The sequence below is a fragment of the Cladophialophora immunda genome (genome assembly GCF_000835495.1).
Source record: "Cladophialophora immunda strain CBS 83496 unplaced genomic scaffold supercont1.2, whole genome shotgun sequence".
NCBI lineage: Eukaryota > Fungi > Ascomycota > Eurotiomycetes > Chaetothyriales > Herpotrichiellaceae > Cladophialophora > Cladophialophora immunda.
This window is the reverse complement of record NW_015622542.1, coordinates 4,371,454-4,399,295: the sequence shown is the minus strand read 5'-3', so window position 1 is coordinate 4,399,295 and position 27,842 is coordinate 4,371,454. Positions and strand designations below refer to the sequence as shown.

At 52.4% G+C, this 27,842-nt stretch overlaps 4 protein-coding genes across 4 annotated transcripts; 3 read left to right on the top strand and 1 right to left on the bottom strand.

Annotated features, from left to right (window-relative positions):
* Positions 1–5,003: 5,003 nt before the first annotated feature.
* Positions 5,004–9,871, top strand: PV07_03806 (uncharacterized protein; the record flags this gene model as incomplete). Its single annotated transcript, XM_016390560.1, has 9 exons — positions 5,004–5,060; positions 5,127–5,998; positions 7,467–8,357; positions 8,410–8,594; positions 8,644–8,658; positions 8,707–8,848; positions 8,985–9,158; positions 9,210–9,371; positions 9,427–9,871. 9 exons carry the CDS (start codon positions 5,004–5,006, stop codon positions 9,869–9,871), a joined length of 2,943 nt encoding a protein of 980 aa, XP_016252462.1.
* A 6,848-nt stretch (positions 9,872–16,719) lies between these two features.
* On the top strand, positions 16,720–18,376 carry PV07_03805 (uncharacterized protein; the record flags this gene model as incomplete). The annotated part of the gene is made up of 3 exons (XM_016390559.1): positions 16,720–17,022; positions 17,076–18,126; positions 18,180–18,376. 3 exons carry the CDS (start codon positions 16,720–16,722, stop codon positions 18,374–18,376), a joined length of 1,551 nt encoding a protein of 516 aa, XP_016252461.1.
* Positions 18,377–19,147: 771 nt separating this feature from the next.
* PV07_03804 (uncharacterized protein) lies at positions 19,148–21,248 on the top strand (the record flags this gene model as incomplete). The annotated part of the gene is made up of 2 exons (XM_016390558.1): positions 19,148–19,529; positions 19,618–21,248. 2 exons carry the CDS (start codon positions 19,148–19,150, stop codon positions 21,246–21,248), a joined length of 2,013 nt encoding a protein of 670 aa, XP_016252460.1.
* Positions 21,137–27,723, bottom strand: PV07_03803 (uncharacterized protein). The gene has a single exon (XM_016390557.1). The coding sequence runs from the start codon at positions 27,622–27,624 to the stop codon at positions 21,538–21,540; it is 6,087 nt and encodes a 2,028-aa protein (XP_016252459.1). The 5' UTR covers positions 27,625–27,723; the 3' UTR covers positions 21,137–21,537.
* Positions 27,724–27,842: the final 119 nt, after the last annotated feature.

Genomic DNA, 27,842 nt, shown 5'->3' with positions numbered 1-27,842 from the left:
CCGATTTTGCAGTTCCTCGAGGGCCATGCGTGTCAGGAGAACAGGCCTGAGACCCAGCCCAGGAATATAGGACGCCACGGGATTGAGCCGAAGCAGGTAATGCAGCCACGGGACTTGCCCGACGAGGCCGTCATAGAATTGAACGTCGTCGATGAACTTTATACAGCCGTCGACATCGGTGCCTGTGCTCACGAAACCATAGCGGTGGGAGAACGCAACTTCACCTAGAACCTGGAGACACAAGTTTAAACTCCGCCAACTTGATGAGGAGGGAGACTTACATCGAACGCGAAGTAGTGGAGGTAGTCTCCAAGGTCACAACGTCCTTGACCAGTGCCGGCCAACTCATCGAACTTATCCATTAGCTCCTTTTCAACTGCCTCGATCGAAGACGACATCTTGAGTAGCGAGGCCAAGCTATACGGCTGGACCGTAAACCGCTTCAGCTGGGCGTGTTTCCATTCGCGGATCTCTGTAAAGACATCCGGATTCTCGGCGGGCGGAAACACCCAATAAAAGTCGGTCTTCTCCACGCCCTTTCCCACCGCGAAAATGTCTTTGGCCGCCTCCGGAGACGCAAAGGACAGCTCGTTGGGACCCGTGCGGACAATCGGGCCTTTGAGGATATCAAGAACAGGTCAATGTGAGGCTTTAATGGGTAGGAAAAGTCGTGCTGCGCACGTATCGGGCCGCCCGTACCATATTTGCGATGCAGGTCCATGTAATCATGTTCGCTGTGACCTTTGTACGTGACCCAGAATTTCCAGAGCCGCGAGCATGACGCCAGCAAGGGCCCAGGCCATGTCCTTAGCGGTGAGTTGTAACGTTTGTATATGCCCCTCGCCACCAGTAACAAGAAGAGCACCAGCAAGAAATGAGATCCCAGTATCCGAATAACGTGGTCCAATAGAAGACCCGCCATCGAGTCTGAAGACATGCTGAGAGACTGTCGTCAAAACTGTGAGCGGCTGTTGCTCGCTGGTAGCTAGGTACTGATCAGATCATATATGGCACTGTGAGGCTGACCCGCGGTCTTCTCGTCTTGCCCGCGGCGACTCGCATGTCTCTCATTTGCAGCGCCTACTCAACCAACGACGAGCATGTGCCAGGTTAATCTTTGGTGGTTCTTTGGCGCAAAGCACTGGAGATGAAATCATTGCGGCTGTTTCGCATCCATCCACAGGATTCTGGTGGGGCTAGAAGCAGCGGGCTTACAATAAGCAGCAGCAGCAGTGATCTCAAGGTCAAGTGACTTGCAACCTCATCCGGCCGAGACAGGGCGGTTTGCATCTTCCGCACAAAAGTGGCACATGCAAGGAGACTCAGGAGCCCCGCAACCGATGAATCGCCGCACACAAGGTTGAGAGCGAAGCCCCAGCCACCAAGCCCGATGTGACAACCCAGCCTTGTCGCACGTCGGTATCTGTGCGGAGCTGTCGCCCCCAGCTGCATCAGGCTGCATGTGGCAGACGAGGGGCGACTCCCCGCTTACGGAGTCAGGAGTCTCACGATGCGCAAGACCAAGTCCGGGGGATTTCTCGCGTTTACCTCCTGCCACACTCACTTCGCCGACATCATGAATTTGCCTGGGCGACCCCGGGGGCGGCCTCGCAAACTGTGTTCGACTACATGTGCCACATGCGGCCAGCAATTTTCCAAGAGCGAACATCTTCAGCGACACGAAAGAAGGCGTATGTTTATCTATCCGCGCCGCGTCGATGATGCCTGGGAAGGAATCGGCTGACCCAGATGTTTTAGACACTGGAGAGCGTCCTTTCGAATGCTCGCATTGTGGAAAGCGCTTTTCCCGCAAGTCAGACTTTGAGGCTGCAGAATCTTTGAGAACCAAATTGACCATACATGCAGGGATGTGCTCGGACATCACGTCCAGAAACACACACGCTTTATGCAGAAGAGCGGCAGGACATTAAGTCCCCTTGACCAGCCCGGCCATCTCCACGGGGGGCTCTCCCATGCACCGGGGGAGAGTCGAGAGGGCCGTGGCCAGCACATGTCAATAAGGAACTCGCTTCGCGATAGAGTTGAAGCTGCTTACGATGCTTATCCTGTGCATTTTGCGTCGGCTTATCTTGATCCTCTGAATGGGCCACAGTACGGTTCGGTAGACACGGTGGCGATGCCACTGTCGAGTCCATTGGCGTTACAACGCGCTTGTCCCAATGAGCATGCTCTTGATGAAGACTTCAATGCTGCTGCTGAAGCAGGTAGCCATAGAGTTGCACTACGGGAATCTGAAGACGATAGCAACTTCTGGTTCGACTCCGCGAATAATCATCAAGCAACCGACATTCTCTGGAACGCAGCAGAGGCTCCTGTTGCCGACATGACATTTGCAGACCCCTGGCTGGCTCCTCCGGGTCCAGCCTTTTCGGTCCTAGATAAATCTCAGGAGCAGGGTCGTTCCAGAGAGCGCTTACCTAACGGACTACTTGACAAGGTCTGTCAGTGCTGGTCAACGACGATGAACGTTGGGGCCAACGGCAGTCAGCTCTGGGATCAGATCATTGATGATTCTGAAGATGACACCTTCTCACAGCCTATGTCAAAGTTCTGGGCCGTGTATGCGGAACAGTCTGCTGCGTCGAGATGGAAGTTTGACGAGAGTTGTAGATGGCGCATCATGACATGTCTCAGAGGAGCCCAACTAGAAAGCCGCCATGTCACTTCTCAGCTCACAAGCATCAACGCGGAAACAGAAAATGATCAAGAATCTTGGCCTGATGTTACACCTCAGGATCGGTGGAATGGAAACCACGGCGCAACCATGAAGTTCCCATCGATCAGCACCCTTGACTTCAGCTTGGATTTGTTTTTCGATCACCTTCATACCTTTGTGCCTGTCATCCATGTTCCGACGTTTGATGCCAGGAAGGCTCCTGACGTACTACTCCTAGCACTATGTATGGCAGGATTTGTCAGGCTTAAAGGTCCTGCGGCACAACAGTTCCTGGAGAAAAATCTGACGGTATCCAACTCCCAACATGCCTAACTATGAAGTGGAACTGCACTAACCGACGGATCCCAGGCCTTGGTGGACCGCTGCCGTCAAGCGCTTCGGGCAGCTACATTACAAACTACTACGGCGCCAATGCTGCCGATTTTAGCAAGCTCATACCTCGCCACGCTCTCTGCGCTTCTTACGGTCTGATGTTTCCAGTAGCAATGCATGTCATGTCACGTTTGACTAGTTATCTAGGGCAGGAGCAACACAGAGTCATGTCGGAGACTCCACAGAGAGACTGTCTCGGTTTGGGCGCACCGCCTTGTCCTGGCATCTTAAGTTCTGACAAATGCCAGGCGATGATTGCTCATGGCTTCTTCGAAAATGAGGTCGTCTCAGCCACGGAGAGTGGCGCTTCTGATGAAGCCCTGGCGCACCGCTATGGATGGGAGGTCTGGGCTCGAGTCGAATCGACCAAGAGGTCTGTCATCGATCCCCCATGCGACCAAGCTCTACCATCACTGATCATTCCAGGCTGATCATCGCCATCGTAATGGTTGACGCTTTCTACTCCAATTCTCAGGGTTTAATCCCCACTATCCCAACCGAGATGTTGAATTTGTACCTTCCTTGTGATGAAGAACTCTTCTTCGCTCCATCCGAAGTGGAATGGAGGCGAATTCTCCAGACCAAAAGCACAAATTCGTCCGCAACCTTGGCCTTTTGCGCCGACCAAGTTTTGATATCTCCACAGACGTATTATCCGGGCTCCGTGGGCCTGCACGGTGTCCTCGCCGCTGTATGGATTCGTTTGTCTGAGGCTCATCACAGAATTTTGTCACGGAGCGGCTTGTTAGGCCATGAGTGGGGACTCATCCCGTACGAGGTCTACTCGACCGACCACACTGCCAAATCAATTGCGCCCTTTCTGGTCAATTTCATGCGATTGCACGGCAGGAAACTGCAAAATGGGAATCCTCATGCTCTGATCATGTGGAATATCCTGTGTGTGATGCTGCTGAGTAATTCGTGGATGTTCGAGCTCGGGGCCGGTCAAAAAGGTGCAGAGGCCGCGAAAGCCGCTTTGGCTTGTATTACCTCCTGGTCAGACACTCTTGCGGCCAGACGGGCTTGTGTTCACGCAGCTCAGATCTTTTGGATATGTTCGAAAGGGAAGATATCTGATAGGATGATGTTGCACTCGGAGACAAGCCTTTTCCTCGCCGCCCTGGTCCTCGGTCTCTATGTCCTCGTTATGAAGGCTGACACCGATGCTTCCTCACAGCACAATGTCTATGAGCTCCTGGGTGACATGGATTGGCGAGATCTGGGCGATGTGGCCCTCGGAAGTAGTCTGCACCACGGTCTAGAGATTGATGTGGCTCCAGAGGCGGGCTTCATTGTGCACGGGGGCACTCTCACCTTTGACGGTGTCCCTCTCTCCAGAGGCTACTCTTCTGCAAGACGGATTCTTGTGCACTTTGCCAACCTCCTGGAAGGTGTGGGCATGTGGTGTAGTTCGGATATCTCTCGAGTTCTCCATATCATTGGAGACGTACTCACGGACGAGGGGGTTGAGCATGGAGCCAACGACCCCGTGGCTTTCCGGAACTACCAATCCTAAAATATATCCTGGGGAGAACACAAGATGTGAGTTCAGCCGATCCAGTTAGAGACAAAGTTGGCATTGTTACACCATTCACAGTAAAGAGCGAGGAATGTAGCACATGGACATCCCGGTGGGATCAATTTTGCGACCTTCTAGATTCGGTCGAACTTACGATGATGAAAAGCAACACTCCAGAACAATTTGTGGGGAAAATATGGGGATAAAAATGGTAGGGGATGGGGAAGAAATTACTCTCACCTCTACGAATGACCCGTGACAGTGGTTCGGGCCATGGACGTCTCTGCTGACGACTCTCTTCACGAAGACAGAGGGGAATGATAAAAGCTCCGCCGACCCCATGGAAGAGCAAGTAGGGATCTAGCACCATCTGGGTGGAAGAACAGATTTTCTCACCAGTCGCCCTCTATCACCATGCCCTCCAGACGTCTCATAGCGGTGCTCGGAGCAACAGGGGTCCAGGGTGGCTCTGTGAGTGAATTACTGGCCCATGAAGAAGCAAAAGTCTCTATTCAATTTTAATGGAAAAACTTGTAGGTTGCTCGATACCTCTCGACACAGCCGGAATACGACATTCGAGGAGTTACACGCAACCCTTTCGGCGCCGCGGCGAAGGAGCTGGCCAGTCTTCCCAATGTTTCGGTGGTGAAGGCGCACTTCAATGATCCTGCTTCGCTCCTCAAGGCGTTCGAAGGCGTCGAGGTGGTCTATGCATTGACCAACTTCTACGATCCAGAGAACCAATCCAACCTCCTCGCCGAGGCGCAGCAGGGAATCGCCATTGCCGACGCTGCCAAAAAAGCCGGTGTACAGCTCGTGATTTGGTCGACAGTACCAAGCGCCCTACTGCGAACAAAGGCACAGTTCGCCTCTGTCCCCTTGGTCGAGAATAAATTTTACGTTTCAGCGTACCTAAAGAAGATCAACATGCCCCACGTTGACATGTACCTGGGCTTCTACTACGACAATTGGCGCAATTTCCAGTGTCTCTCGGTCGGTGCAGACGATGTGATCGAGGTCACCCAGCCCGTCATGAGGCCGGAGACGAAGATAGGGATGATCTGGACCGAGCGCGACCTCGGGCCCACCGTCGACGCGATCCTGAAGAACTACCGCACCAAACCGCTGGTTGGCGGAGAAGTCTACTGCGTGGGCGGGTATCACAGCACCTCAGACGTGGCCGAGGAGATTCAGAGGCAGACGGGGAAGCAGACGCGGGTGGTCACTGCACCAACGTCGGGGTTCAAGGACCTGGATGTCATGTACGAGTATTACAACGACCACAGCCTGTACTCGGAGTTTCCCATTCCGGAGAAGGAGACGCTGGAGCTTGGGATCAAGTTTCATTCGATAGAGGACTTTGTCAAAGAGGTCGCAGTGCCTCATATCAGTATGCTAACAAAGGCAAAGTAGTCGTTGACAACAATATATGTCAGTCTAAGCACCACTATAAGTTATGGGCGTGGAAAAGAGAAAACAGGATTCGATATGAGCTCCTATCCAGTATGTTTGACGCCGCTCACGATCAACACTTCAGCCTTTCTGAGATAAAGAGGTAAGTACGCAGAGGCTGCTTCACGTTACCACTTGCGGTTGTGGCTCACGGAGGTGTCGAATCTTTCCACCTGGGAACTTGGGTTCGCCATCTTACATTTATGTATGCCATGCACTGTCTATCGTATCGGTGTCAAACATCGAATCATGGAATTCATGAGCCATTGTTTTGTCCTCCCGCTAGATCGCGTTGATTACTCCAAGGACAGCAACTCCCCGGCCAACGCCGCAGTCGGTATCAAGCTCAAGCTCTGTCCTCAATCCCCTGAAAGAAGAGCCTAGTTCCTGAGACAGAAAGTACCGCTTCCTGTCTTCAAAGCGGCCCGGCTGTTCAGGGCCCACAATGTCCTTGTCTGGCTTCGCGTCCTCTCCCTGAAGCAGCCGGCTCGGCGAAAGGATCTCCACGGACAAGCATCTCCGAAATCGGCATACTGGGTTTCTTCACATTTGTGGTGACACTGAATGCAAGGCTAGTAGCCAGGGCATATCCTTGCTAGCAGACCTGTATCGAAACTGCTTGAAAAGAGTTGACACCTGCAACTATTGATTATATGCGCAAAATATCGGTCGGAGTGAGAGACATATATTAGCAGATAGTGTTGGATGCCAATGTCTTTGGCTTCCCCTGCAAAGCTGGAGTTAAACTGGCCGAACCTATTGTATAAGGAGCGAGGCTCTCAGGCCACCAGCCTAGATGCTGCCTAGAGCAGCTGCCTTCCCCAGTCAATGTGCCGCCCTTCGCGCCCCGATGGCTGGGCCTGTCCGCTAGCTGCCACACACTCAGTATGCTTTGCACCCTCTTTCTGGGGGGGGACTCCGCTTGAGCGGCTTGGATGTCTTGGAGTCCGGGGAACTTGGGTTAAAGGGCCACTTGCACCCCGCAATACAGTACCCTCATGACAGCAACATCCTGCTCCTCAAGGCGCACTCTTCCCCTCCTTTAATGCAGCCATCGATTATTCACCTATTTGACGACCAACCAGCGACACCTTTGGAGCTTGCAGCTACTTATATATTGCACAAGGCTCGGGGCTCTGGTACACGGAACGATGGATAGTCGAGCCCAAGGCTCCCAAAAACGACATGCTCGTCTGGCCTGTCTGCAGTGCCGCAAGAAGAAGATAAGAGTGAGCTCGCGCTAGATTCCCAGCTTTTGCTCTGAAATTCGATATCCAAGAAGCTAAGTGTTGCCAAAGTGCGACAACGGACACCCCAAATGCTCAAACTGCCAATTGTACAACACGGACTGTGTTCTTGGAGAGGACAAACGCAGGTCAGTTTGCAATGACTCCAGAAAACACCAAGCTCATGGTTGCTTCGCAGAGCCCAGTCGACGAAAAAGACCATCAACGAGCTCACCGACAGGCTGGCCGAGGTTGAAGCACGCTTGGCCCAGACGTCACAGGACGAGAGTATTTCTCAAAGGCCTAGTATAATAGACAGAAGCACTCCCCCAGATCCGCTCATTGAGCACTTTTTGGATGCAGGAGAAGAACTGAATTCTTCCGCAACCGTAACTGGCCCATACGTCACGACCATGCCTGAGTGTTCTTCCTCGACACCAATGGTTTTCCGAGACATCGACTTGGACTTCTGGGAGCACGTCGACGACACGAGAGCCGACCTCGCTGAATTTTCCGACCTTGGACCGTCGTCAAATATGGAGACGGTGTATGAGGCCGGAGTTGAGTCCATGTCAACGTTACTGGAAAACGTGGGACCCGAACAACCTCTGTCTCGGATTTCGCCCATCGCTTCGCAAGCAAGCCGGAAAGACAAGTCAGTGTCACCCAATCAAAGTCCCGGAAGCGGCCCAAACTACAATGCAACCAGTTTCGATCAAGCTTCGCAGACTTCCGAGGACGATATCACGCAGCAGATATCGAAGCGACTCGGTCGTATGTGTCTGACAGAGGACGGACACATGCGGTACTTTGGCGCCACCAGCCATCTCTCGATGCTGCCGAACGACCTCAGAACCATCTATCGACCCGACATGCGCGTGTTCCGGGAGGAAGGCGAAATCGTGGTCAAGCGGGCGCACCTGGGCTGGACTCCCGACCCCGAATACGAGCTCCATCTGACACGGCTCTACTTTGCGTGGCACAACACTTTCGTCAGCGAGGTGGAGAAGGAGAACTATTTCCAGCAGAAAGAGCTGTACTACAGCGGCTATGAAACCGCGCTGTTCTCGCCCGCACTGGAGAACGCAGTGTGAGTCAGGTAGCATCTCCAGCGTTGGACGCTTACTGAAGGTTGTCTGCAGTCTTGCGATCGGCGCATTGTACTCGACCAGACGACATCCTGCCATCCAGGACAGTGCCTCGGACTTTTTTGGCGCGAGGACCCGGTTATACCTAGAAACGGAGATGGACCGTCCGACGATAGCGACAACACAAGCGGCAGTGATTCTATCTGCTTTTGAGTCGGCGAACGGCCATGATTCTCGAGGTGAGTCCTCGCACCATTTCGAGCAAGGCATTGGACTTATGATCCCCAGGTTGGATTTACTCAGGTTTGATGATAAGAAGCTCTACCGTGCTCCAGGTTTAACCAGCCACAGGCGTGGCAGTCCAGATGACGACGGATCTTGGGCTACAGCTCCGTCTCGACACCAACGATGACTACCTTGGAAGCGAGGACAATACGCGAAGTCTTGAGGACGTTCGTAGAAGTCTCTTTTGGACCGTGTATTCTGCGGACATGTGAGTTCTCCATCCTCGTAGCCTCGGAGCAGGGAACGAACGCCGGCCCTTCATGAGATGGGTAGAATGGCTGACTGTCTTTCGGGAGTTGCAGGTACCACAGTAGTTATAGTGGACGGCCTTACTTGATGAACAGGATGCGATATGATGCTCCTGGTCTGGATGCGTTGAACGACGGCGATTGGCAGCCATTCCATTCGGACGGCGAAGCGATGAAGCTGCCGGCTGCTTTCGACGGTTCTGGTATTGGATCAGTCACCGCATATGTGGTGCAGATGGCCATCAAGCTGCGAAAGATCTACGACACACTGTAAGCCGCCAGAAAGCGTCTGCCTCGATGTTTTGCTAAAGGGGTTTTCAGATACTGCGGGACCGCCTCTGGCTCCGAAGATGCCAGACTGTTCGTTCCCGCCATGGCCAAACAGCTCCAGCATTGGCTAACAGCGTTACCGCCGGCGCTTCGTGTGGACTATGGAGAAGAACGGCCTTCTCCAGTTCCAGCGCCGATTGTGCTCCAGCTTCAGTGAGATGATATCACCAGTGTGCACGTATCTTGACAGAGCTAATCCAGTGGCAAGCATCTTATACCATCAGATCCTGATCATCCTCAATCGGCCGTTCGTTGTGCACGAATCAGACTCCGAGATCCTCGCTGGAGAGAACTGCACCAAGTCTGCCGGGATTATATGTCAACTGCTGCAAGTGTTCAAGGCCAATTACGGGCTACGATATATCAATGTCCAAGCGGTTGCGTCCACAGTCACCGCCGGGGTTGTGCACGCGTACGACAGCTGCATCTACTCGGGACCGAAGGGTAAAGCGGCGCAGCATAACTTTGTGGTCTGCATCCAGGCCCTGGCTGAAATTGGCCAGTCCTTCAGAAGCAGCATCCACGGGCTCGAAGTGATAACCTCCCTGAGACGCGCGTGGCAGCACCAGATGTTCAAGGAAACCAGAGCGAAACGGCGCTGGAGAGGGTCGTCCGAAATAGGAGGAGACCATCTGCATCGTACTCCGACCTGAATTTGATGTTTCCTGCCATCAAAGGTGTGCACGGCGGTTGATATCAGACACAAGGCATGCGGATTTGCAATGGCCTACAGGAATTTCATGGCAACGTCACAGCCAGAGTCTATCCTAGTACACACTCGGGTCGAGTGCCGGAGCGTCAGTATTGAGACTGGCTGTTTTGCTCTCCTCGTTAAGCCTGCAATTCTTGTCCTCGTCGATTTAGGACGCGATGGTCAAAAATGAAATTTTTACTCCCATCGCCACAAGATCATGATTAATATCGTCAATGGGTTGCCTGGTTGTGATGCCCCAGTCCCCGGGAGCTATATGAATATCATCTGAATATTCTTCTCGATAAGGAAGATGCACTAAGGCTTCAAGGACAATTCCTTGTATCGTTCACTGGCCACCTGGTCGCAGCGAGCTCGGTAGTCCACCGCACTGCCGTTGAAGATCACCAAGGTCCGCGTTTTCTTACCATCGACGTTGCTGTTGACGCCCGTAATCCAGGAATCGACATCATTGGTCAACAGACCTTCGCTGCAAGTTCTGACGTGTTCTGTCCATTCTTTCTGGCCTTGTTCAGTGGCCTCGATAACAGAGACGCCGTTGTCGCGCGCATATCCAAGGATGCCCGCAATCCATTCGACGCTGTATTCGATACTCCGGGGAAAGTTCCCCAGAGCCGAGTGCGGACCCATGGCCATTAGCATATTTGGGAATCCTGAGACCAAGAACCCCAGTTGCGTCTTGGGCCCCGGAGCCCATAGTTCCTTCAGTCGCTGTCCGTCAACACCGACGATGTCAATGGCGTTAAAGCTTCCGGTCACAGGGTCGAAACCAGTCGCTATATTCAGGCCATAAGATCAGCGAGAGCCTGCCAGGTTCTGGGACAGTCTGCGACTTCCAAACGCGAGAAACAGTGACAAGGAAATCCAAGGGGCTTACCATAGATGATGACGTCGAACTCTCGCTCTTGCTTCGAGGTTTGGATTCCTTTCTCCGTGATGCATTCGATCGACTCCTCATTCAGATCCACCAGCTCCACGTTCTCTTGGTTGTACACTTCTAGATATCGCGTCTCGAGGGGAACCCGGCGTGTGCCAAACCCGTGATCCTTCGGGATCAGTTTGTCGGCGACTTTGGGGTCTTTCACACGCTCCCTGATCTTCTTGGCCACATATTCACTCAGGAGGGCGTTTGCCTTTTTGTCGGTGTACACGTCTCGGAAGTTACCCATCCACAAGCCAAACCCAGGCTCATAGTAGCGCTTCTCCCAGAAGGCTTCCCGCTCCTCATCAGAAACGTCAAAGACACTCCGAGAATCGAATTGGTGGACAAAGCACCCTGGGGTCGTCTTGCAGATGGCGAAGATCTCGTCGTACCGCGCCCGGATGCTCTCCATTTCTTGCGCCTCGATCTTGCGGTTTCCCAGCGGAGAGCACCAATTGGGTCGGCGCTGGAAGACGGTCAAAGTGCCTGCCGACTTGGCCACCTCTTGGATGGTCTGGATGCCGGTGGCACCCGTCCCTATTACTGCAACCCGCTTTCCGGCATAGTCGATACCGTCCTTCGGCCAGAGCCCTGTATGACACCAAGACCCCTTGAAGTTAGGTATCCCTGGGATGCGTGGCAAGACCGGGTTGGTCAGAGCCCCAATAGCGGTGACGAGAAAATGGGCGTTGAACACTTCACCCGACTCGGTCGTTACTTTCCACTGGTTGCGAGCCTGGTCGTAGTGTGCCGAGCTGACGCGACTCTGGAATTGAATGCCGTCGCGCAGCTTGAATTTGTCGACCACAAAATTGAGATAGCTCTCCGTTTCGGTCTGCGGCGCGAAATGTTCCTTCCAGTCCCATTCTTTCAAGAGATCTTGAGAAAATGAATAGCAGTATGTCCAGCTCTCGGAATCGAAACGTGCCCCGGGGTATCGATTCCAGTACCTACCGTACGTTAGGATCAGCCAGACCTGGAAGGACAGGCATTCTCTCACCATGTTCCCCCGACGCCATCGCCGGCCTCAAGTACTCTGGCAGAGATGTTCAGCTCGCGTAGTTTGTATAGCATGTATATTCCCGAAATCCCAGCTCCGATCACCAGGACCTCGACATTTTGCTCGGGCGCAACAGAACCCATCTTTTTCCTTTTTCACTACTCGGCAACGATGTACTCAAAGCCGCAGATCGAAATCGCCCTAACAGATAAAAGACGTCCGTGGGCTATGTGTCAAAGATTTTGAGAATTTGAAACCAAATTTAGGGCGTTAGGTATTCGCAATAGTCTCGGACGGTGACTGGTGGCTCTTATAAAACGACAAGAGCCAGATCAGTCTGTGGAATACCAAAGCAACAAAGGATCTTTCTCAACCAAATACAGCTACGCCATCACTGAGTTGTGCCTATCGCGTTCGGCGAAGGATGGCGACATGGTGAAGCTCCTCCTCTGCTCTCTAACTCCGCTGTCCCGCATCCGCCTGGGGAAGCAGCTCCACGGAAAATATACAGCGTCTTCTCCGAGAACATCAGTTTTGAAGAGCACGCGCGTTCAAGTGTACTTCGGCCACGATTGGGCGGGAGAAGATGAGACTGATGTTTTGCTTACGCAACTGCAGACTCCTCGTTCAATTGTTGTAGCTCTATTCGGGGTATTCTATGGGCGCAAGTGACAGCCTCGAGTGAAGCAATGTATAGTGCATGGCTGGGTACAACCATGTGCAACCAATGCGGTCTAACAAAATCTCCTGCGAAAAGAACACATGGCATTCTGTTATATGCAAGGCAACTCTTGAGCAGTCCCAATTGTAGATTTCAAATACAGGCCCCCCCCCCACTTCCCACCAGGTTGTCTCTCCCATTTTCATTGTGGTCTTGCACCCCCCCCCCCCCCAGCCAATCGCAAGAAACGCATCTCTAGCACGAGACCCGAATCTTGCTCACACGGACAGCTTCTCTGAGTGCATTGCTGGCTCGTCAGCCTTGCCCTTGCTCTCTTGCACTGAAATAGACGTTGTGTGCGGATCATCCGTTCCACCGCCCATCATTTCCGAGAACCTCGCCTCCAGCAACTCGCTCGTGATGGCGGTTTGGTGCACAACGACCAAGTCTGGGTCGCCAAACATGTCGGCAATCTCCTCCATGGGCTTGTGCAGCGTATCGGGGAAGAACAGGAAGACCGTGATGGAGCCCAGCGCGGCGAAGATGATGAAGATGAGGAAGAATTTCCAGCCGATGCTTTCAAAGGCGGTCGGGGCGGCCTGCAGCCAGCAGATGTTGATGGCGTTGTAGACCATGAACGCGATCGCACCGCCCTGCGCACGCAAGTGGCTCGGCCAGATTTCCTGGATGTAGAAGAACTCCGGCCCGTCGAGGCACAACTCGAAGCTGCATCCAAACAGGTAGATGAACGCCACGGCGGCCGCCTGCGCGGACTTGTTGGACCCGGTCAGGAAATTGGCGACGAGCGCGGTGTAGATGATGAGGCAGACGCACTGGGCTGCGAAGCCCGTCCCCATCAAGTTCCGGCGCGAGACCTTGTCGACGAAAGTCATGGCGAGAATGCTGCAACAGCACAGCGTCAGAGTATAGCCTGATTGAAGTAGCAAAGTATCCACGCCCGTGTAACCTAGTTCGGAATACAGGGTGACACCGTAGTCTAATTAACACCAGACGTTAGTTATGAGGTTAGAAAAGCCTGGACAAATGGTGATGACCTACTCTGAATCACAATCAGGCCAGCGCTCATGATGGAAAAGGAGAGCATGGCGGAGATCAACGCGCGCTTTCGATACGATGGCCGCGTGAATATCAACTTCCAGCTCGTATCTTGACTCCGATCAAACTGGATCTGCTCGTGGATCTGGTAGAATTCTCGTTTGGCGAATTCGTCGCTCGGGTCATTTGGATCCGCGTGAAGCGCACGCAGGATCTTCCACGCCTTCGCAGACTGGTCTCGCGCGATTAAATACCGCGGGCTCTCCGGCAGCCACCAGCAGCCAGCCAGGAAGATAATCTCGGGAATAATGGCGATGCCGAGTGGAGCGCGCCAGGCGTCGGGGGAGTCGTAGTAGTAAAAGCCAACTCCGACAAACCCGATGATCGAGTAGCCAATATTGATCATGACTGCGTGGATGTCGGAGAGCTTGCCACGGTGTCGCGGGGGAACAATCTCGCTGATCCAGAGAGGGACGCCGCATATAGCTTGAAATCCACTGGTCCCAGTCAGCGCCAGATTTTCAACCTCGGAGGGGTTACAAGGAGCAGGAATACATACCCCCAGCCCAAGAAGAACCGAAATACAATGAACATGGCCACGTTCGCAGAGCCCGTGAGCAGCGCCTGCGAAACCAGGATCACGCAGACAGCAAATATGATGGATGGCTTGCGCCCATATCGATTTGCAAACCAGCCATGCACAAAGGCCCCCCAGGTGGCACCAACGTAGTACAGGCTGGTGACCGCCCCAGTCAGCGAGGCGCCATTCGGACCGTCAAGGCCCATCTTGACAATGAATGACGGCTGTCCCAGGGTGGTGCTGATCACTGAGGCCGTCATGCCCATGGACGCCGAAGCCATGGACATGGTCAAAACCATCAAGACCGTCTTGACCCTAAGATGGCCTTTTTCACTGATTTCGTGCATTGTTGCGGGGACTTGCGACTGAGCTTGTCTTTGTCATTCAAGGGAACTGTTTTTGGTCTGCGGCGATGGGGATGATAACGGAAACGTGTCTGCAAGGTATGAATATTGCCACCTTTGTGGGAGGGTGGTCCTGGAGGTGGACCATTTATTCTTATGCAACCTCTACGCTAAGGCCGGCCAACCTGGGGAAGGGGTCAACCCCAGAGCCAATGTGGATACTTTTGATGCGGAGCCTTGAACGTGGGTATTGCCGGAGAAAGGAAATCCGGGGAAGCCTGGAAAGGAGAATCCGGCGGTCTCGACTCAGAGGAGAACTTCGGGCCGCCGAGAATGCTTTCGCGGAGTCATCCAAGAGCTTCTAGAGCCGACGGTGCAATAGTCCAGCTCATACGCCAGCCTCCAGCACTTGAAACTGTGATTCTTTTCAGCCGTCTTCAGCACCGTGCGGTTTGGTAGCGAGGAAGATATCTTCACATGTTTGGAGGACTTTATTGTCCTTGGATTGCGGCTAGCTGATACAACTAATGTTCTATGCACCTTGAAGCTTAAATGCTGCCTTGTGTCCATCTGCTCTCAGTGTCAAGAAAAGCGCTTCGTTTAAGACCTTTAACAGCCTTTCTCAATTGCCCCGTCAACGTTAATAACCTGGTTATATTTAGTTAGATAAAGAACGACCACCCTAGCAACAGCCGAACATGCGGTGAATGGACTTACACTTCCGCTGATATAAGCCGATTGATCACTGAACAAGAACAAAATAACCCTGGACACCTCTTCGGGTTCGGCGATACGTTTGAGCGCGGTCTTTTTTACCAAGAGCTCATTCACTTGGTCGGGATTTCCCAGTTGATCGGCAAGAGCTGTGCGAATAATACCACTGAGTCTTGTTAACCACATCACTACGAGGCAGAATCGTGAAGTACTCACGGAGCCAGAGCATTTGCTCGGATACCTCTTGCACCGACCTCGCGTGCTAGACACTTGGTGAGACCAATGACCCCCCACTTGGCAACAGAGTATGGTGCGTTATACTCCGGACCGTATTGGCCTGCAATGCTGGCTGCATTCACGATCGATCCGTGGCCCTTCATTTGATTCAACTCGGCTCGCACGCAGTTCTTGACACCATTCAGGTTAGTTGCTAGCATATCGTCCCAGTCATTATCCTTCAGCACGTCAAAGGCGTAGCCCTTGCCGAAAAACCCCTGGTTTCCAACGTAGCCAGCCATGTTCGCTGCACCGTCCAGTCTGCCGAAACGCTCTGCTACCTGCTTGACCGCAGCATTGACAACGTCGGCCTTTTGGACATTGCATTCAATCGAAATGCCTTGTCCACCTAGCTGTTCGACCTCAGCTAGGACGGCGTCGGGCTTATGGAGGTCCAGAAGGCCAACATGCGCGCCTTGTTGAGCAAGCATCAGAGCTGTTGTTCGGCCCATGCCAGAGGCTGCCCCGGTAATAACGAACACCTTCCCCTTCAAGTCACTATATACGGCAGTGCCGTTGACTTCTTGGAACGTCGTCATTTGTAGGATGGCGACGGAACTGCCGGTGGCGCGAAGAAGATAAGAGTGAGTTAATAATTAGGAATGAGCAAGCAAGGCCTTTGCGATTTGTTCTGTGAATCTGTGGACGTCTAGGTTAGTCAACGGTTCAAGTCGAAGCAAAGGATTTGCATTTGAAGAGTTCTTGCAACAAAACATGGCGGTAAGACGTGGGGTCTAGCGCCGCCGTCTGCTCAACTAGTGTCGTGCATCCTAGCTGTTGCGAAATCCACGGAGATCGTAATGTAAACAATAATGGTTGCTCCTGTTAGGAAAACCGAGTGGAGTCCGTCGAGATTGACGCAGCACGACCATAACAGTCGAAACGAGGGGTAAAGAGCATCGGGAAACCTTGTCTGCAAAACAAATCCAGCAAAGATGCACTAAGACTAGCAGCGGATGAAGGCACCATGTCAATGAATCACAGTTTTCAGACAAGTTGATTTGTGGAAAAGGGTACCCGGTGCCAGCTGGCTAGCATTTCGGTGGAAATTATGAGTGGCATTCTATCTCCGCCAGCTACGGAGGTCTGATGCTGCCAGGAGTTTAATAGTTGGTAAGAACAGAAACCGAGGGCTTCCAGTACATTGCCTCATATTTTTATTTATTGAAGAAGTTTTGACTTGCCATTAGTATCGACGACTTTGTCATCAACGCTGCCGTACCGGGCTATCAAACGATGGGGCTGGCGCTTCAACTCACACAAATATTCCAGCAATGGTGGTGGGCTATTTTGTGTCTGCTATTCTTTACAAGGCTTCTATATACCTATTACAGGCTTTCGTTTGTCCCTGGCCCAGTATTGGCCGGTGTGACTGACGTGTGGAGATACTTTCACGGCAAGGCTGGTAAATGCATTCATGACTACCAATTGCACAGAAAATACAACTCCAAGCTGGTACGTGTTGGGCCGAACCAGATCTCGGTGTCAGATGCGACAGAAGTGCCCAAAATTTACGGCTTGAACCCGATTTTCAACAAGGTGGGCTTCCAGTGTATATCAGTGACGAGCGTGAATGGGCTGAACAGTGGCAGGGGGAGGCTTATGTGACCCACAGCTTCAAGAGCATTCGGGGAGAGGTGATGCCCAATCTCTCTTCCACGCGCGACGAGAAACTCCATGCGCGTTTGAGGAGGCCGGTCAATCACGCCTATTCCATGAGCACGGTCATTGACTACGAACATCTGATGGACTCCACAACCAATGTGTTCTTCTCGGAGCTGACGGAACGTTTCGCACGTCCTGGCAGGGTTTGCGATTTCGCGACCTGGCTCCAGATGTATGCCTTCGACGTTCTCGGTGAGATCACCTTCAGCAAGCGGTTCGGCTTCCTGGAGGCCGGGCGTGATCTGGAAAACATGCTCTACCATACTGCTCAACATATGGAATACCTCGGCACGATGGGACAATTGCCATCGCTCGACAAATGGTTCCGACTCAACAACCCACTTGCGCGGCTGCTGGTGAAGGCCAATGCCATCGTCAAGTTCACCACCCAGCACATTTATGAGCACAAAGGCCATCTCGAGGCACAAGGGAAACCGGATTTTGTGACCCGCTTTCGAATGGCTCAGGAGAAATACCCCGACGTCATGACCGACTCCCAATTGATCGACTTTGCCGTCACAAACGTCAGTGCCGGCTCCGACACGACGGCCATAATCCTCCGCGCCGTCTTCTTTTATCTCTTGACAGATCACCACAGGCTTGAGAGGGTCATGGGCGAAATCAGAGAGACACTGGCGCTGCGAGCCAGGGACAGCAGCTTTGGCGACCACTTCTCGTGGGCCGAGGCGCGGCAGATGCCGTTCCTCCAAGCCTGTATCAAAGAATCTCTGCGCATGCATCCCGCGCTCGGAATGATCTTGCCTCGTGTGGTTCCTGTTCAAGGCACCACTATCTGCGGCGTTTTCATTCCCGGCGGCACCGAAGTGGGATGCAATGCGTGGACGGTCCACCGGGACAAAGATGTATATGGTGAGGACGCCGACCTTTGGGTGCCAGAAAGATGGTTGGACGAAGATGAAGAAAAGGTGAAGATGCTGGAGAGATACAATTTCGCCTTTGGTGCAGGGTCGCGGACTTGTAAGTGGTCGACCTCTTTATTCTGCCTCAAATAGTCTCTAATGGTGACGCAGGTATCGGACGTCATGTTGCCATGCTTGAGATATCAAAGCTGGTGCCCGAGGTGTTTCGACACTTTGAGGTGGAATTGATAGACCCCAATCGGTATAAAGCGAAAGCGGGCTGGTTGGTGGTTCAATCAGGATTGGACGTCAGCCTGAAGGTGAGGGATCCAAGAACGCTAGATATTCCTCAGCAGACAGTTGGATGAAAGTCTCATGTTTTGGCACCAATCGAATAATGACGAATTTAGAAGGCTATATTGTAATCTTAAATTAGCAGCGGAGAGTGCAGAAGAAGGGGAGGAATAGGTTGGCCGTCGTGATGATTCACGCGTAGGTCATTTGGGTTTGTGTGCATATTGCCGGCTCTATAATAAGAAGCAAAACAGATACCTACTTAGTATATCCATAAGATCAGAGAGGCTGAGAGTACTCTCTTGGTCCTAGCACATGATTTTTACACCTACTGTAGATGCTCGCTTGCATTGACAGCTATGTATCGGAGGTTGAGGCGGCAAGGACGCTAGAGATATACCCCACTAGTCAGATTAGGCTAGTGGGATAGAACAGGCTACTTTTGGCCCCACAACTCGGGCAGCGCGGGAGCCTGCCAGCCTTGTAATGAACACTCTTCCACCCCGATCAGTCTACTAATCTATGATCATCATACTGGTCTTACGTTCTCGGGTCTTCAGCTTGCCTAGTGGCGCCGTGTTTGCCACCGTCCAAAGACTCTGAATGTGTACACAACACCAAAATAAAACCAGTGGGCACTGTTGCGGAGAAAGCGATTTCCGCGCGTCATTAACGGTCAATTATACTTCATATTACACAAGGATTGGGACGCCCACAGAATGTGGGTACAGCGGAAAGGTGTGACAGGGTACGTTCAAAGCTGGCTTTCTGTGCCTACCACCTAGGCCAGCCGAATTGGACCTAACCGATAGACACTTTTTGTTCTTACGAATGGTGATTCAAATATGGCGTACCTTGACTCGCACAGCCTTTGCGAGTATTGCCAACGCATCAGAATCGATTCGATCATATCAACGGGCCCAATAGATCCCAGGGCGGGTCTCTCTCAAGGAGGTTTATCTCACCAGCCAACTTTAGATGCACTTCAGAAATCGTCACGATCTTGCCAGCTATGCGCTTTTTTCAACTCGGCGCTCGAACGAAGCAATGCCGGTGAGCCAGTCGCACACGAGTATAGCGTGCGGCAGGGGAGTTTCATCCGACTGATTGCCGGCGCGACGGCGTTCTCGAACTTGTCGACGCCCAAAGGCCTGTTCCACATGCTCATCTGGTCCCGTTGGAGCAATTTCGCCAAACCAGCGTACCTGAGTATCACGACTGAACCTGGTGAGTTGCGGGACCAAAGTCCATATATCATAGCTTCTTGCCTTCGTCCGGACAGCTATAAAGACCTCTTTGCTGAGATTATCTACAGATGATCCGTTGGCCCTTGCTGGGGACGTAGTCGGAAGACAAGTTGCTGAAAACTGCGAGCCTGTTGGATGTGCCCACCAGATCATCAAATGGCTCAGCAATTGTGAAAACGAACACCAGAATTGCCGGAACCCGCTCGTAATATCCGACAAAACACCCTCGCGATTGCGCAATTCGCAAGACCTTGAGAACTCCCTACATCAGTCGCCGCTACCCCCAAGGCTCATCGACGTTGGAGGCGCGTCTTCGGCGGTACTGCAGCTCAAGGAGACTGACGGCTTGTACGGACGATATTGCGCGTTGTCTTATAGCTGGGGCCGGTCCAAGTCTTTTCGAACCCACAAGGTCACCTATAAAGACAGAATCTGCGGGTTTCGACCTGAGGATCTTCCGACCACTATCAGAGATGCTGTCCACTTGACACAAAACTTGGGTTTCCAGTATCTGTGGGTGGATGCTCTGTGCATTGTACAAGATGATAGGGATGACTGGGCCAAGAACTCGGCTATTATGGATGAGATCTACGGCTTTGCGACGCTCACCATTGCTGCTTCCATGTGCGAAGACAAGTGGCAGCCCCTGTTCCGAAAGAGGGCTCAAGCCGAAAGCATCCAGATTTCGTCCCCGTGCTCCAATGACAGCTCCAAGCGCGGAACCATGACCTTGTCCCAGTCGGACGGCCATTTTGAGGACGTTGTCAAGAAGTCCGTGCTCGCTCGTCGAGCGTGGACTCTGCAAGAAAGCGCGCTATCGCTTCGGGTAGTGTATTTCACCAGGGAACGCCTGTTCTGGGAGTGCCAGCAGTGCATCCTAGCCGAGGACGGCTCGATTTTTGACAAGTCCCAGAGCAGTCGAATCTTTCTCCCACCACTGGATCGGAAACCAACGCTGGAGCTCAAGTTGGTCCGCTGGCAGAGCATCGTCGACGATTATGCCCGGCGCAAACTATTCGCCGCGAGCGACAAGCTGCCGGCTCTGGCTGGTCTGGCGCGACAATTCCACCGCCTTACCAGTGCAACGTACATCGCCGGGTTGTGGCGCGAGGGCCTACCACTCGACCTGCTTTGGACAATAAACGCCGAGTTGATCACTGAAACGAGCCAGGGACCGAAATCGTGGAAGGCGCCATCCTGGTCTTGGGCCTCTGTCGAAGGCGCCGTTCATTCTGATGGGTATCAAACCATGGTGTTGACCTCGTCGGCCGGACCACCGGTGGAGCAACTGGAGATCCTCGACATTGACATCTCTCCAAGAGAAGTGGCGAACCCTTTCGGTGAACTCACAAGGGCCAACCTCCACGTACGTGGGAAAACGCAGCGTCTCAGCCGCGCTCTCGAGAGGCGACGACCCCATAGTAAAAGAGGGCGACTGACGAGAATTTCCCAATACTATGCGACGGACCCTCCAGGTGGCGAAATCACCTTCGACGACGCCGCGGAGGGAGCTGTGGTCCCAATCAACTTCCTCTGCTTGCTTGTAGATAGACGGAAGTCTGACTCAGGGCACTATACGTCTGTCTTTATCGCCATTGAAGAGGTCGAGCATGGTCACTTTAAAAGACTCGGCGCAGGTTACATTGACGGAGACTCCTTCTTTGCCTCCCAGCGTTTGCAGGAGCTTACTTTGGTATGAGCAGTTCAGCTCAACTCAGACCACACTTTGGTGTTGCCGATCCATCATGAGCAAGCATAGGGAAATGTAAGGCAAAAGGCCCATGGAGCAAGGATTAAAGACATATCGAACTCCGCTCCCATCCTGAGCATCGATGGCGATGTCTAGGCTTGAATTGTTCGTCCTCTGGGGGATGGCAGCAATGGCAGTGAGATGGAGTTTGGTAATACTCCTCGCTCTCAGATGGCACTCAAACCCTCAGATCAATTCATCAATTGGCAATGGGGCTTGCGCCTCTTCCCTCTTCCGTCTATTTCTTCTTCAGCAAATTCTCATCAACCTTCACCTCTACTGTCTTGAAGCCCCCTGTCTCCTTTTGCGCCACAGGCACAACCACATTCTCCAGCCGCCACTCCATCCCCGGATACGCATCGCTCATTACGAGAATGTCGACTTTCATCTCCTCTTGTCCTCTTCCCATATCTAGTTCCGGCGCTGGGATCTTGAGCTTGACGTTTGCAGTTCCGATCGCCTTGCTCTGAGTTCCCTGCTTCGTAGTAGACCAATTGGCCCGCTTCAGTGCCAGAATATCCATTCCTTGGCCGTCTGCAGCCGATCCAGGAGGGAGCACAAGTACGAAATAGCCCTCTGTCTGTGGCTTTGGGAACTTTGGGGCATATATTCTCGCTTCGCGGTCAAGCAGTCGATTGCTGCGTTTCAGAGTGAGTTGCAGATTGTCCGTGTTGCCCGTCGCCGACAAGGCAAGGTCTGGAAGCGCGTTCGCAGCTTTGATGAACGCCGCACGAGTATGATGGGCTTTTATTCCAAGAACGTTCATCAGCCCGTCAATTGTCTTCACCCCATGCCTTGTAGACAGCACCGCAGTTGTGACTAAGTCCTTGGGGACTCTTCCTTCAAGCTTTTCGTCAAACACCTCATCCACTCCAGGCAAGATGCTGAGCGGATAATCCTCTGGCCATCGCGCAGACTTGATGCACTGTAAAAGTTTAACCATTTGCACCACAGCGTCAAACCTGTTGAGCTCTGTCATGACGTCCACTCCAGCTTGAATGATGCGAATGCCTTGGTCCAGCACCGAGATCTGGTCGCCAACGTAGTCAGAAATGGGGAGGTCGATGCGGGCCATGAACGCCTGAATGAGGAGGAATGCCTTGACGTGGGGATCCCACATGGGCAAATTGTCCATTAGGCCTTCAGTATCCAGGGGCAAGTTCTTCGCCAGCTCGGCGTTGATCAGATCTTCGTTATGCCGTACAGGAAGATCGTCAAATTCAGTGGCCAGGCTTATCCAAGCGAGAGCATCGGCGAAGGTTGTAGAGGTGGTCTTGCGCGCTTTCGACAGGAATTTGCGAATCGTTAAGTGGCTGAGATAGTAGTACGACATGATCTTGCCAAATGGGGTGCTATCCACGTCTCCGTTATTGTGCACCAAAACACAGTCACTCTCAGCTAGGTCGTCGAGCGATTTGTCCACCAACGTGATCATGTAATCGGCGGCAGCTTGTCTTGCAGCAAGCTGGTTCTCCTTGTGCTCCTCTGCCGAGATCTCAAGGCCATAGTAGGTTGGGTTCTTATGGAGACGACGAAAGAAAAATGTCCAAGTCAAGTAATCGAGCGCATCTTGCTTGGTGGTTATGACTCCAGCGGAGACCTCGGCGCCCAGATGGTTATCAAGGACTTTGTGCAGAGAGCTCTCTACTGGGAACCCCGTGTGTAGGAAATGCTTGTAAAATGCCTTCTTCGAGTCCTGCGTGAAAATGCGAGCAATCCCGGAAGTATCAAATTGTGGTCGTCCTGCTCGTCCTAGCATCTGAAGTACGTCGGTCAAGTCCATATCTTTGTATCCTTCGATTTTGGCATCGAAGAACTGTGTTCCCTTGACGACAACCAGATGGGCAGGTAGATTCACACCCCACGCAAGCGTCGACGTGGCAACGAGGATTTGGATCTTGTTCGCAGCAAAAAGTTGCTCAGATAGTGTCCTGTCAGACTCGACTAGACCGGCGTGATGCAGTCCGATGCCGAAACTCAGTGCCTCTCGAAGCGCGGCATCCTTGACAGCAGATAGAGTATGCTGAAGATCATCTTCAGTGTCAAAATGTAGGAACCTCCTCGGATTCTCTTCCATGCCACAGAAATTGATGAGATCTTTTGCAGTGAGACGAGTTTGTCTTCTCGAAGCTACGAAGACAATGACAGGCTTGTCTGGACTGTGGTTCTTAATCGCCAGGTAAGTCGGGCGGTTCATGCTTTGCATCAATGGACAGAACCCTCTCTGCTCAGGAAATCCATCGATGTATATCTCGAGTGGAACTGGCCGAACACTGTGACGGAAATTGAACAGCCCTTGATTGTTTCCAGGCTTAACTCCAAGCCAGTTTGCCAAGTCTGTGGCGTTGGCGCAGGCGGTGGACATTCCTACCAGCCGAATAGAACCGCTTTCCGCCTGCGACGCGATGTAGTTCATTCTAGATACGATGATCTCCAGAATGGGACCGCGATCACCACCCAAGAGGTGGATTTCGTCGATAATGACGAGAGAAACTTGCCGAACGTAGGATCTGGTCTGCCAGGATCGTGATATACCGTCCCACTTCTCAGGTGTGGTGATGATGATGTCTGCATCACGAATAGTCCGTGTATCTGGTGTATTGTCGCCAGTCAACTCGACCAGTCTCAAACCCATCGGTATAGTGAGCCGCTTGCGCCAATCTTGCACTCTCTCGCGAACAAGCGCCTTCATTGGTGCAATGTACACGACTTTACTTCCTGGTCTTTCACGGAATGCCCACCACATCGCTAGCTCTGCGGCAACGGTCTTCCCAGAACCGGTGGGTGAGCCCAGGAGGACATTATTGGAAGTATGATACAAGGTATGGAAAATCTGAGTCTGCATCGGGTTGAAGAACTGGAATCTTTGTCCATAGAGCTCTTCCAGCGCGGGATTCTTCAAGGCAGTGATGGGAAGAGGTTGGAGGTCGAGAAGGTCTGTATAGACACTCTCAGTGTCGGGTCGGATGAGATGCTGAAATGAGACAGGATGCACGGTTTCTGCTCCCAGCCATCGATCCGATATGACTCTGACATAAATCTGAGAAGGCAGAGGGTCAGCCAGCGGTATGGTGAAGTTCAGTTCGTGATCGTCGTGCATCTTTTTCCGACTCAGGATGAAATACTCGTGATGGTAGACTTCTGACGTTTCCGAATTTTCCACCCAAACCCAGTATGCTTCAGAAGTCCCGTGGTGGCGGTCATTCCACACAAACTCTGGATATAGGTATAACCTCATACGCAGCACATCCCTATTGAGTGGTGCAGTTTCTGCCTCGACAGACATTGTCGGGAAGTTGTCGAGCAGCTTCGTCAAGGTAGTTCCCATTTTTTGATTGTGTACAAGATTTCCGATCTCAGCAGGCTCCATTTCTCGCAGGCTTTCAATATTCGAGGAAGGCGCCTTGTCGTCCAGATTCTTCAAGACTGATAGAGGAAGATCAAACTGGTGAAACGGATGTTGGAAAGGCCAGATTTGCTTCTCAATGGCCTTGCACATGGATAGCAGCACCTGACACTGATAACCCCAACCACGATTTAGAGCAATCATAAACAAAGCTCGACAGATGCGGGCGGAGTTCTGTGCAACGTATGCCAGGTCCGAAACCAAGGCAAAATCTTCAAGTTTGGCCCTAGATATGTATGATTGCAGCAGGATATTTGTCTTTGCATGGTTCTCGATGACTTTCTGCTCTTTCTCCTCTTCAGAGCTCTTGGGACCACTCTTTCGATCCTCGATCTCGCACACGACGGCTTCTTGGCGGAGTCGGTGCAGTTCTAGCGCTTCATTGTCCCGGGATTGGATGTTGTCGAATTCGCCACTCATGCTGATCATTTTCAGAACATCTGCCTCGCTCGCATGCGGCCGCATCATGGTATTGAAGATCTCAATACTGCTCTGTAGGACGTAATATTGGCTGGCGATGCGACCGACATCTTTCGCACGGAGTTCGTCCGTCCGTTCGTTGAAGATAATCATTTGGCTTCGGTGCAGCGTTCTTGCAGCATCTATGATTAGTTTGCGCCTTCTTTGACCCAACTGGGGGTCATCTTGGTACTCGTTCCAATCGATCCCATATGCCTGCGGATTCCGCCGCATGCGAATGAATAAATAAGTGTAGCCTAACCACGTCACAGCCTCTTGAACCGTGGTTACTGTGCCCAGACTAATCTCAGCATTGAGGTTATCGACCAGCTTCTGAGAGAACTTGGACTCAATTGGCTGTTGCTGGGTGACAGCAGACAGATAATGCTGTAGTTTATCGTGGGTGGTACAAATATATCCAACACCGCTGTCTTGGAACTGAGGACGACCAGCACGCCCGAAGATTTGAAGGACGTCTAATATTCCAAGATCCACAAACTTACCAGCTTCGGCACTGTAAAGTTGCGTTCCTTTGATGACGACAGCGGCGGCGGGCAAGTTGACACCCCATGCAAGAGTTGCTGTACAGCAAAGGACTTTGATAGCGCCTTCGGAGAAGACCCGTTCAACAAAGTTTCTGTCCGACCGCGCCATGCCAGCATTATGGCATCCGAATCCTTTGGGAATGATTTCTCGCAGTTCTCGGCCTCGAGTGGTTTTCAAATCTGCCATTGCTCTGACAAACGCAGGGTTGTTGGGGTCCGGGACAAACAGCTCCGCACAACCATCGTCGATAGCCATTTGATTGAGGGTTCTGGCAGCCAAGACGGTGTCTTTCCTGGAGTGAACAAAGACCATGACTTGCTTGTCCTGTTTCAAAAGCTCCTTTACCTTCTCAAAGGTGGTTTGATCTAGATTCTCGCGCTGAACCTTGCTTCCCTTCCCTTTAACACCAATGAAGTGTTGTTCGAGTGGGACCGGGCGGAAAGAGGCGTCAAAGTAGAACAGACCAGACATCCGGTTGACTTTCAGAAAGTCTGCAACGTCGATGTAATTGGGAAGAGTGGCAGACAGTCCAACAATACGGATTAGTGACTGTGTACTTTCCACCTGCCGTTCTGTCCTGGCAACCAAAGATTCGATAACCGCACCTCGCTCGTCATGAAGCATATGGACTTCGTCAATGATGAGAAGCCGGACTTTCTGGACCAGTTCGGTGTCTCCTGTGCTCTTCCGAGTGACAACATCCCACTTCTCTGGTGTCGTCACGATAATTTGGGTCGCAGCAATTTCCTTCTTGGTCAACTGCATATCCCCTGTCAACTCTCGCACCTGAATGCCTAGCCATGCCAATCGCTTGCCCAGTTTTTCTGTAACTTCGGCAGCCAGGGCTTTCATTGGCGCAACGTAGACGATCTTGAAGTCGTCTGCCATCACTATAAATTCCGTGGCAGTGGGCTCTTCGATTGGATTGGGTATGACGTTCTTTGAAATCGCTTGCAGGATTGTGAGCATGGCAGCATCAGTCTTACCAGCACCGGTAGGAGCACAGATTAGCATGTTCTCGGCGGTAGTGTATGCCACAGGATAAAGTAGACTCTGCATTCGATTCAAGCTTTTGTAGCTCTTGAAAGTGCGCTGGCACAGACCATCCATGTCGGAGATATTGACCAATTTCTGTCCTGCAGCAAGAGCGCCTACCTTTGAGGCCGGGATCGAATACTCTTCGTATTTTGGATAGTCATGTCGGGTACTGCCAACAGGTAGAGTATACTTTCTGCCAGCCACATCCAACCTATTGCCCGTAGCAGCGACATCGGACTTGTAGACATGCGGATACTTGGGCCCAGATCGATCGAAAGCCGGAGCCAAAGCAGCATGTTTGTGCTGGTGGTCTTGTCGTCGGAGAGTTGCTTCTCGCTCCTGACGAGTCTCCAGCGTTCCAAAGAGCCCGTCGGTCTGACGAGTAGTTGTAGTTTGAGAAGCCAGGACTTCCTTACGATGGGAGATGAGTTCAATGACAAAGTCAAGGTCGTCAAACCCGATGACATCTGCAAGCGACATCTGCAATTCATTGTCCGAACTGTCTGAAGCTAACAGCGCCGTGATTTGGTGTTCGACCTCGGTCGAATCGATGCCAGGCCGTGAGCGAGCCCAGGCAGCACATTTTGAGCGTAGCCATGTCCTGTCAAAGACACCATCGGCAGCGAAGTTGGGAGTTTTGAGCCCATTTACGGTGTCGTCGAAGTCGTCGGTAAAGGGGCTCTCATCGACCGCGCTTTCAGCATCCCAGATGTCATCCTCGATGTCTTCACTCAAGTCTTCGTCCAAGTCCAGATCCGCCCCATACATTTGCGACGCATCGTTGAGGGATGGCAATTTCAGGTCGGCAATAGCCTTTCGCATGACTGCCACTTGAGCCAGCCATTGTTCCGCGGACTGGAAAGTTTGGTCAACCATTTTGCGGTCAGCTGGACAGGCGGAGCAGAAACGGGCTTCCGAGACCTGCAGAGAGATGAGAAACAATCTGGCAGCCTATGCCGGAAGGCTATGTTGATATGGGAAGAGGGCGAGAGGGATGCGGTAAAGTGAAAAAGTCACTTTTGCTGGCTGATGACTCGCACATGGTCGCAGCCTCGCCCTAAGCAGAAGTCAATACTGATAGGCCAAAGGGCATC

What these genes read in the sequence shown, in the direction of transcription:
- PV07_03803 (XM_016390557.1), bottom strand. Translation starts at nt 27,624, where the DNA reads ATGGTTGACCAAACTTTCCAGTCCGCGGAACAATGGCTGGCTCAAGTG.